This window comes from Arachis stenosperma, chromosome 8, assembly GCF_014773155.1.
Source record: "Arachis stenosperma cultivar V10309 chromosome 8, arast.V10309.gnm1.PFL2, whole genome shotgun sequence".
NCBI lineage: Eukaryota > Viridiplantae > Streptophyta > Magnoliopsida > Fabales > Fabaceae > Arachis > Arachis stenosperma.
The window spans coordinates 52,819,130-52,830,840 of record NC_080384.1 but is presented as its reverse complement, the minus strand read 5'-3'; the positions used below and the strand labels follow the sequence as shown (position 1 = coordinate 52,830,840).

The following is an 11,711-nucleotide window of genomic DNA, read 5'->3' as shown; positions in this document are numbered from 1 at the left end:
CATACCCCACCAAATCCTAGAGAAAACGATCCAGAATCTGTTCGGCAAAGAGTCGAGAGGCATATTGACGCGATGGGGGACGATCCGGGAAGGTTGTATCGTTTGGATGGAGTCGCTCATATCGCCGGGGTGATCAACGACGAGGTTAGTGGTTTTTGATAGTGGTATATGTTTAGTGGTTTTTGTTGTTACTATATGTTAATGGTTTATTAAAGTGGTGTTGCTAGTGGTTTATTATGGTGGTATTGCTAGTGGTTTATATAAGAGGTTTTGCATGCGGTTTTGTATAGTGATTTTCTATGCGGTTTTGTTGATGGTTTATGCTAGCGGTTTACGTAGGTGGTATAGGTAGTTGTTATATTGAGCGGTTTTGGCCGGTGGTTTTTGTAAGTGGAGTTGCCCTTGGTTTATGCTAGTTGTTTTTTGTATGCGGTTTTAGGCTGCTGTGTTTCTAGTGGTTATTTGGATGCGATTTGACAATGGGTTTTTGCTAGTGGTTTGATACATATCGTTTTTCAAGTGGTATTTATTAGCTGTTTATGTCCTGATTTGTATTTGTAACCGGTTTTTGAATCTGTTCTAATCATGTGGTCCATGTATTACGCAGCCCCGGCGTTGCATTTCGAGTATGCGGCGCCAGCAGGGAATGCGACTTGATGAGCGATACGTTTCATACTTGCAGATGGCCGAATTATACCATCTTGCGAGACTGAACGACAGATGGTTCCGATTAGCAGAGCCGCTTGTGAGTGCATTCGTCGAGAGGTGGTGTCCGGAGACGCACACTTTTCACATGCCGTTCGGGAAGTGCACCATCACACTTTAGGACGTGACGTACCAGTTGGGAGAGAAAGAATGACCAGGACTCAGCATTCTCACCCTCGACTAGTGCGAATGCAACAGGGAGTATGTTGCAGTTCCCGTCCTGTGCAATCGCAACAAGTAAAGTACCCCCATATTTGCCATATAGATGGGTCTCATCAATACTCACCAATGACTTGCAAAGACGAAATGCCTCGATATACGGTGGAAAAGTCCAGAACAGTATGTGAAAATAAGCTTGAGATTCGTCCAGCTGTCCCCCAACTCGAACAGGGCTAGTTCGAAGAACTGCAATAGAACCAGGCATGGTCAGCTGCACTCCTAACACCCACATTGGGAGCTCATTGTAAGACTCATCCCAGTCACCATAAATGACGGCCACAGCCTTCTGCTTCGCCATCCAGACCCTCCTGTAGGTATGCCTAAACCCATAGTGTGAGGCAGTCGCATTTAGGAGCACCTTGATGCTGACGGATGCATTGGCTCTAACCATTGGCATAATGAATGCCGATATCACATGATAATCCAAACTCCTGTGATCGCTGGAGATAGAGCTGGCCAGACAAGTATGCAGTCCATTGTACCGTTTGACCTCCCAAATGCCCTTACGCTGCCGGAGACTCAGCCTAATCAACCATGTGCACCCATTCCCGAACTCAGAACACTTGCCAATATAACGACAATAATCAGACTCCACTACCTTGTACTGTACACCTCGGCGGATGCTGTAAGTCTTCACACTTGACAGGGCATCCTCCTTATCCTGAAATTGCTGACCAACCTGAAACTCTGTCATACCAGCTGACCCTTCTGCATCTCTAGCGCCAAATCCAGTAGGCTCCCCAGGTACCCCCGCCTCCCTCATGGCATCCAGGTCCAAAGATGAAAAATGAGAAGGGTATTGCTGTGTGCCAGAGCTAGAACCACCACCTGCACCGGCAGGCTCACTCGCTGTAATATCATCGCCACTGTCATCAGCAATCATATCCGGCTCTACATCATCATCCTCTAGATCATCAAACAATCCATCTCCAGCCCCAGCCGGTGCAACACACTGTACAGAGGTAGGTAGAAGTTCCACTGTTCCAACCTCGTCGCCAACACTGCCGTTGAGATCAACAGCAAACGAAGGGGAGGCGACAGGCGGGGCGGGTGGCTCGTACGCAGAGACTGAGGAAGATGCCACGGCAGGTCTTGAGCTAGAACCGGCAACCGTCGCTAAAGTGTTGGTATTCCAGTTCGAACCCCCCGAGTTGGACACCACATCAACCAGCTTTGCCAATAGCTCTGGTGTCCTCACTTCGAAAAACTGCCGGCGACAAAGAAACATGACCTGCAAGTCCTCATCACTCCCGATCGTGAAACAATCATACTTCACGCTATCTTGGAGCACCGAGATTGGAATGCGATAGAAAAACTTCTTAACCCTTTTCACACCATCCAGACCAAGTTTCAGCAGTACAGACCTAGCAAGGTCATAATAGCTTGTCGTAGAACTCACGATAATACAGAGAGGATCCTTATCGGTGAACTTGACACCGGAACGAGTTTTCCTCTTAATCGATCCTCTGTGGTGTACCAACAATATAAAACTGTCCTCACCAGCCATATGACCCCTCAATAATGAGAGCAACTCACGTTCATCACATATATATACAGGTCTCGAACACACTAATTCGAAACAACCTAATTCGCACTATATATATATATATATATATATATATATATATATATATATATATATATTCGAATCAAGTCAACTCGAATTAAGGATTGCTTCTTGTTTCTTAGTAATTCGAATCGACCTAATTTGAATTCTGTTTAGGTCATTTTTCCTAATAGTTCGAATCGACTAGATTCGATTTAACAATGCATAATTTGAACCATGTTGATTCGAATTACATACAATTTCTTTTATATGTAATTCGAAGCAAGTTGTTTCGAATTACTTGCATTTTGAGTTCGAATAATGTTGATTCGAATTACATTAAAATGGTCATTGGTTGATTGCTGATAAAATTTTGGTTTTGGCTGATTTGGGTAGAAAACTTCTCAGCCTGATTTATTTGGATTTTTTGCCCTATGTTATATGAATAAGGACCAAATTAAAAATTTATTTTTAATTAAAAAAATAAATTAAAAAATATAAAAAAAAGTTTGAATTTTCTCCTATTAAAATATGTAATAAGTGTTCTTAATTAATAGTTTAATTATTCTGTTAAACTTTATAATTTTATTAAATTTTTAATTAAATTTGTATATTTTTTTATTTTTAATTATATTTTTAAATTATTTTTAATTTTATAATTAAATTTTTTTATATCACAAAATATTTTTTTTAAATATAATTAAAATTTTAATTATAAATATCTTTAATTTATAAAAAAATATTCAATTAACTTTAGTTTTTTTTTAATAGCTAAACCCATAAGGGAAAAAAAATTTGTAGCGCACTCTTCTCGTGGCAAATTTTTAATCGGCAAATTTCAGTGCTCAATGACATTGACATCAAAACGTAGCTATAAAAGTAAAGTATTATTATTACTCTATGTTTCACTTAATTAAATGGCTAGATATATAATCACCGTACGTATTGAGATGAAGAACAACTAACCCTCATCATTGAGGAAAGAGAATGTAAAATATTAAACCTTTGTTTTTATCTTATTTTTATTTATTTTTATTTTTTATAAATAATATTCTAGATATATTTAAATTTATTTTTATAATTTTTAATTCAATAAAAAAACAATTAATCATCAATTTCAATCAATACAAAATATATTATTTTTTATTTTTTCTTTTATAATTCTATTACAAAGAAAAAAAGAACTGAAATAATTTTGCAACATCAATATTTTAAGATATCTAATTAAATCATACCGGTTTGATTAAGGATTTAAAAGAGCAGGATATAGAATTTTATGAATGTACGCAATATTATCCATAAAATCTACTTAGATAAAAGTTTATAGAAAAAAAATGTGTCCAATAAATTTTTTTAGAAGAATTATTTTCAAACTACACTAAATAGAGCCTCTCTCAATTGAAAAGATTTACTTCAATGGAAATGGACTAAGTTTTGAGCAAGCTTTAGATTTTTGGCAGTATTCTGTTTACCACTCTAGACAGAGCCTCTTGTTTTAAGTGGTCGATTACTTTTTGTTTTAAATTGTATTTTCCACCAAACATTAGGTTAGGCTTAGGCTGTCAAACGGACTATTTCGACTCATTTAGGTTTGGACCGTTAAGTTTGAGGGTTAAACGGACTGGTTCGTTTAAGTTCGTTTTATTTGTGGGTCAAGATTTTTTAGTCTCGACTGTTTATGGTAAGTCCAATGAATTAAACGGACCAGTCTATTTATCATTTTATTTTATTTTTTAAAAAATATTTTAACAAAAAATAATATTTTTAGGTCAAAAATAATTAAAAGATAATTTTTTTAATTGATGAGTCAGATTTTCGAGTCGGATCGGAAGAAATATTAGCTAAAAGTGCTATTTTTTTAAAAAAATGTAAAAAAAAATTTAAACGGGCCACCTATTTAGTTCGCGGACTAGTCCGTTTAACCCGTCTTTTTTTTTTCGAGTTAATCGGGTTCAGCCCGTTTAACCCGAAATTTAAACGGTCTTAATTTTAGAGGTAAAGCCTACTCATTTAAACGGATAAAATAGGCTGACTCGATGGATTTAGCCCATTTTAACGGCGCTAACTTAGGCTTGCCTTTATATATATAATTGAATTTTATAAATCAAATTTCAATGCAATTCTTCTATGAACAATTAAATGCTAATTAAAATACTTTTTTTAGTTGATTTGATTATACATGATGTGTTAAAGAATAATAAGTAGGAGTTCTAATTTATTTTTTTTAATACTTAAGTAAATAAAAAATTTAAATATATGTTTTTTTGAAAACATCACATTACATAAAAAATTTAAATCATTTAAAAATTAAAAAATAATTAGAAGAATCAATTAAGACTCTTAATTTTTTTATGCGAAAATGAGGACAATCTTCATCAACAAAGCATCTGTTTGTATATCTAATACATTTCAAATATAATATTTCTCTAACATTAGTCTAATACATGTATTTTTTGTCTCTAAATATATCTTAATAAAAATTAAAAATATTTTTTTAAATATGTTAAGATATAATTAAATATCATCATATGTCTATGTAAATTTTTATTCTTAAAATAAAATTTAAAAGTATATATATTATTATTTGTTAATATAAAAAATTATTTTATATAATTCTTATAATTAAAAAAAACGTTAAAATATTTTTAAAATTAGTTTGATACAACTAATTTATGTTTTATATATGTATCTCATACAAATATTAAAATTAATATATTCGCATAGCGTGTCATATCTCATATCATATCACCCTCCCATTCCATGCTTCGTAGGTCGCACATATAAATTTTGCAACAACGTGGTACGTCTCACCTTGATAATTTGGTATTGTAAAAAGCGAAAACTTACATATAGTTATTTTTATGTAAAGTTATTAAATTATTATTTAAAAATTTTTAATTAATAATTTCGTATAATGATAATTTTATGTGAAATTCACGTGAATTTCCAGAAAAAAATGAAATATAGCGTACAAAATTGAAAAAAGCAGTCAGTCCTTGACGTTTTTTAATTTTTAATATGCCAATTAGATTTGTGTAATACGTAAAAATAAAATTTTGGGTGTGTAATATATAGATATGGAATTTATAATGGTGCCTACAAAAAGTGATAACTTCAATTTGAAGAAATTGTTAATAACGATCTCACTGAAGAGAAGAGAGAGAAGGTGAAAAAAAATCAGGAACCGTTGGATCATTGATCAACGGCTGGGATCAATTTATAAAATTAAGACTACCGATTTTATAGTGACAGATATTTCAAAAAAAAAATATATATCCTACTTCAAATCGTTAGTCTCATTTTGATATTTTTTATCCCTTCCTAAAATCATTAATCACGTTTTTTGTGACGTTGACAACTTTCAACAGTATATTACACCAAATTAATATAATATTAACGTATTATACTCCTCACTTTATAATATCCAAAAAAATTAGCCGAATCTTGATTCTTGAATATCTACAAAGGAAAAAGACGGAGCCCTTTAAAAATTAAAATTTAATTGTCCCAATGATCCATTTTACATGTGTGTATAAATCTAAAAAAAAATATTCACACAACTATAAGATTTTCTAGATATAGCACTTTGTTTGTACACGAAAAAAAAATTAATATGTTATCTTAATATAACACGATTAAACTCCTGGACAACCAAATCGTCTTGATTTAAAACATGCATTAAGTATGAAATGTAATTAAGTTGAAATCACATATATTTTCAACCAAAAGCTATTATGGTTAATATTTAATATTTTGACGTCTTCTGTGACCCTGGAATATTTTATGACCAACTTTTTATGTACAATGTAATATGTATTCTCTAGCTGACCTGAACAGAACAAATAATGTCTTACAACTCACTTGAGCACTAAAATGTTGTAAATTATTCTATTCTAACCACTAAAAATTGTGACGAACAGTTTAAATTAAAAGATTATTTAATTTACATTCATTTTTTTTTCTTTTTCTCAATATGCCCTCTACTTAAAACGCAACCCTTGCTTTGTCAATCACCACTGTTACTCCATAATAAGCCATATAGTTGAGAGATTTGAAAATAATTTCAGTTCATTTCTAACTATAGAAAAGGCTATGGGAAAAGCGAATCGAGACAAAAAATTGGTCGCTAGCACAAAAAAATGATGACAAAAAAGAACTCACAAACGGTGAAAAGTTAGATCGCTCTATTTCGTTCTTGTGTTATTTTGGCTCATGGATACACGATGGTGATTGGTGGCACTGTTTTATGGCTCTCTTTTTCTTTTCCTATGTTCAATGGTGGACATTCACCTATAATTATTTTCATGTGAAATTATTTATTGAGAACTAAATAATTATTATCTAATTACTTTTAACTATTAAATTTACGTAAAAATCACATGTGGATTTTCACCATGTATAATGAGGTTGATGTTGGACAATAAGTGGTGTGTGTTAGCTATGGTAATAATCAGACCACATGGTGATTGTTGACAAGAGGAAGAAGATGAGAATATTCATGTACTTTGCTATTTTAGTTTTATTTTATTTTATTTTCTTTTATTGTCTTCCTCTCCCTTTTATTTAGTGTCCCGTGCAGCTATGCTGCTAAAGTTGAGTTTCATTTTCGTGGTGTATTTTCAGTTGGTTCATAGTAGTTTTGGACTTATAATGGTCTCAAGTTTAAAAGTTATATTCAAAATTGATTCTTGAAATTCCTTTTTACACATCAAGACCATATCTTTTTTAAATTACAATGACTACAAATGAAAAAACTACCTCATCGCAAACAGAAGTTCAATACAGATAAATAGAGAAAATGTCCGTTTTGATCCTTGACCATTTATACGAAGGAGTCTCTAACCATCTAAGTAATTAGTCTAAACCACATTTGTAACTGATTGTCAAATAGTGACCTAAAGTGTCAGTCAGGTATAAATGTTAAGTGAAAATAATTTTCTAAAATAAAAACTAATAAGCTCCTTAATTAAAACAAATATACCTCATTGAGAAAAGGGTTTAGAAAAGTGTGCATTAAACTTAATATCTTTTTTTTTTTCTATTGTAATGAAAAGAACACAATCTTTACTTTTCACCATTACATTACTCTAATAAAACTCATTTAAAACTCTTATTTTGAGTTTTTTTTTTTTTAATATCAGTATTCTAAGATATCCACTGCAATATATTTAGCAGTTAGCACATGATTGGATTCAGTGAAAAACTTAGAATTTGCTAAGTCCGATTTAAATCATCTAAAGTGAAGGTTAAGTGTAAAATAAAAACTTAGAAAACATTGCACAAGATACCCAGGGTAATGAATCATGCAATTGACCCGGTTAAACCTGAGACGCATCATTCATTCATTACCTAAGTTGATGAAAATGATGAATTACTTACAACGTAGATTAATGCTGATCCATGATTTCCTAAGTTGATGTAGTGGTCATCCGATAGAAATATAAATTTGCTACAAATAAGACTACAGCAAATATGAACTACCATCACTCCCTGTGGCGAATGGTTTTCTTACCTTCAAAGATAAATGTTGTGGAGCAGCAGCATTGCTTCAAGCCTACCACTGGAGTGGGGACACAGAAGGAAGTTCCCGGTCATTGTTCCGCGACTGTTTCTCTAGTTTATACCATAGTATGCTGCTTCGGGAATATTGGGGAGAGCAACTTCTCCAACTCCACTAAACTGAAACCAAATCAGCATAATGTAAACTGAAGTACGATGATAAAGATTTCGCACCTAAACCACATTAAGAAAACCTGCTATTTCACTTACATCTCGTATTTCTGATAGGCTTCGTTTCTTTTGGCCACGTACAAATCGCTATCTTTGGGCAGATTATTTATGGAACAACCTGCAAAATCGAGATGAAGGAAGAAGCTTTCGTTATAGTACTGCAGAGATTTCCAGTTTAGATCGCATGAGAAAAAAGCCTAACTATTCAACAAATTGAAGAAGCCTAACTCAGATATAATGCGAGTTTAAAATGGTCTGCTAGTATGCTATTTGTTTCCCATTACGAGACAATTGAGATGAATCGCTTCCAACCAACATATTTAGAAATGGGTTAGACCTATGAGTACAATTAAGATCTTGAACTAAACACCGCAAAGCCAACTAAATCTCCCTATCCAGAATAAAGAAATAAACTCAAAACCATAGAACTCTTTCCCACTACAGCTCACAGACCTACACATTGAGGGCTGCAAAGGCTACAGGAGAGTGAAAATTAAATGTTAAAAGAAAAAAGGAGTAATTTAGAGTGAATAGTAATCATCCTCGTCGACAGTGTAGCTCAACCCACAATGTATAGACAATAAAATAAATTTGATCACAAATAGCAAATTAATAATTACATTTTGCATTACTTTTCAAAAGTCTCATAATTGATCCCTAACCTCTTCCCTTTCCCCCAAACTAAGTCATGGCCCACTATGCTCCTTCTGTCCTACATATAGGCTAATTCACAGAAATGAGTCAATTTTGGCTGACTGAAAGTGAAACATTCTTCTGTACAGTACCAGAGAAAACTTAAAAGATAAGAGGGATAGAGCATACTTGGAACCGGGGATGCGTGTTTCATCGCTACATCTTTATGAACCATCAATGAAGTGTCTTTCTCAAGCTTTTCTATACCCTGTCCAAGTTAACAAGTAGCATGTGATATATATATTATATAAAAGCATTACCAAGTGTACAGTATTGCGAGGAATCAACTGTTTTCACACATAGGTAACCACTAGCTGGCAAAGCCATTAAATTTACACAGTATCTAACTTAGAAACTTCCACCAATGCCAACTCTCTCCCCTTTTTATTTGGGTGTGGTTTGTAAATTGACAATGGGGATGTGATGGATTGAAACCAATAACATCTCCACACAGCTCATGATAACTAGGGGAAATACCACTTGAACTGAATATGAAACCTTTTAAATGGCTATAGACATGGGAGATGGCAGACGAACACAACCAAATTAAATTAGATACAAGAAATTAAGAATGGGAAGGATGAAGCTGCCTTCGAACATGGATATGCCAAAACAGTACCCACTTAACTCAAAGTGCAAAGCAACCAAGGTCCCCTCCCCAATATTTAGAAATGAATAAATAAGATTGAATACCTTTTTCTTTTCCCTTCTTTTCAATATCTTTAAATGGCATTTTTTGATGTAGTGCATCAAATGATATTTAGAATGTCTTGAGCATAACTGTTCTTGGACCTTGGGGTTCTCTGTTAACCACTCAGAAATATCCTTGGACTTAACCACCTCATCCTTATCCAAAGTTTCTAACCATGAATAAACTGGTAACCATTGATCCGTGCGTTGAAACCGTGCATTTGGAAGATCAAGCTGATTTACTTCCTTTTCCTGCCACATTTGAAAGATTAAACAACGTCAAGTGTAGAAAATTACAAAGTTGTCCGGTTTTATGTTAAAGGAATCTTTTCAAGAAGCAAAAGCTTATACGTAGATCACCCAAAGGCAAGCAACCTACATACTATAAATCTCCTAGTTGTTTGGGACTGGGAGAAAGAAAAGGGGGGAGGGGGTTCTATTTATTGGGAAAAAAATGATATTGACCAATAGAAGATTGTAGTTTCCAACAATGAGCATCTTCAATGAACAGGGGTCTGATACATGACTAGTCAGTTACTAAAGCAAATAGAGGGTTGGGGAGCATTTGAAATCATAGATCAGCCATGTTTGCTCTGCATTCAGCTAAAACAGACACCTATAGAGCCAAAGTGTTGTGTCCCCAAACCCCAAGTAACCAACTAAATCCCGGTGCACATTCTTTGTATTCAACAACTAAAACAAAGCCTTCTCCCATTAGTGGCGTCATTTACCTAAATCAAATGATTACATTATGTCCTGTAACATTTATGTACTTCTTAACAATCCCTCTGTAATTTTTCTTAGTTTCTTTCTAACTCTAACATGTACAGCATGAAAGGACAACCAATAATAAAGAACAACAAAGACCATAAAAATTCAAGACATTCCTTACCTTATTACACATATAGAGATACTTTTGCGGCATATTCAAAATCAAATAAAATAATTAGATAAGAACATGGCATCCCAATATCACACTCTTAAGCAATTCCTCAAATTCATTCATTTTTTTCGACAACCAACCCCACAACTTCGGTGACTCTTTCCGACAATTTATTCTAATGAACAAATATAAAGGCCTGTTTGGTTTGGAAAATCATTTTCTATTTGAGAATAGACAAAACATTAAAATATTGTTTTCTATCTTCTTTTTCCTGTTTTCGTTCTTCGTTTCCTAAAATCATAAATACAGAAAACACTCAAAATAAAAACGAATATAAAAATGAAAATAGAAACACAAAAGTAAAAGCCATAAGTTTTCTTAGGTAATGAAGAAGCTTCTATACGTTACAAAACTCCTGGTCCTAATTAATGAGCTCATCTAACTTGGGGAACAAATCGTTTCATTAAATCCAAAATCATCAACAAAATTAATTAAAAAATCTCGTAATTAATTCCTTCCAAAGTTTAAAAAGAACAAAAAGCGATGTAATTATCGAAACTGCGGTAACTACCTCGGGGTTTTGGGAAGGGAGCCTCATGCAGTTCTGAATGGAGATGAGTCTGAGGCAGAGATCGGAGCGAGGCATGGATCGGAGACCTTCGGGGAGAGAAGCGAGGTTGGCGTCGAGCCATGCCTCAACCTCCGGCATCGTCACTTCTTTCGCCTCCGCGAACGAGCTCAGCCATGCACGCGCCATCGTCTCCCATTCTTGCTGCGACTGGTCGTTGTTCTGCTCTTGCTGTTCTTGCTGCGGCGGCGGCGGCGGCGCATCACCGGAGGAGTTGAACATTTTGTATGGTGGTGGTGTGGCGATGGAGTGTGAGTGGTGCAAACGGCATCTCCGGCGGAGAGTGAGTCAGGAGAAAGGGGTTTCAGAATTTAGATTGGTTAGCGTTTTGGGTTTAGGAAAGGCCAAAACGACACCGCTTCCTTCACTATTTTAGTGTTTTGTTTTGAGAGTGGTGTTAAATAATTTGAAATATTTCAGTAAATTTTTATTTATCAGCTCTCACTTATCAATTTTAAATAAAATTAATTATAAATCACAAAAAAATAATTATATCAATTTTTAATATTATTTAATAATTTTTAACTAATAATTTTATATTAATATCCGAATTTTCGCTCTCATAAATGCACACTATATGACTAAAAAAAAAGTGAAAAATTACATGAGTAATTAAG

The 11,711-nt window shown here is 34.0% G+C and overlaps 2 protein-coding genes across 2 annotated transcripts; both read right to left on the bottom strand.

The window, feature by feature from the left end:
• Window positions 1-730: 730 nt before the first annotated feature.
• On the bottom strand, window positions 731-2,431 carry LOC130946203 (uncharacterized). Its single transcript, XM_057874876.1, has one exon. The coding sequence runs from the start codon at window positions 2,429-2,431 to the stop codon at window positions 731-733; it is 1,701 nt and encodes a 566-aa protein (XP_057730859.1).
• A 5,241-nt stretch (window positions 2,432-7,672) lies between these two features.
• Window positions 7,673-11,439, bottom strand: LOC130943952 (uncharacterized). Its single transcript, XM_057872056.1, has 5 exons — window positions 11,038-11,439; window positions 9,587-9,835; window positions 9,023-9,101; window positions 8,240-8,318; window positions 7,673-8,149 (listed from the first exon to the last, which is right to left on the bottom strand). The coding sequence occupies exons 1-5, from the start codon at window positions 11,314-11,316 to the stop codon at window positions 8,089-8,091; spliced, it is 747 nt and encodes a 248-aa protein (XP_057728039.1). The 5' UTR covers window positions 11,317-11,439; the 3' UTR covers window positions 7,673-8,088.
• Between the last annotated feature and the right edge of the window lie 272 nt (window positions 11,440-11,711).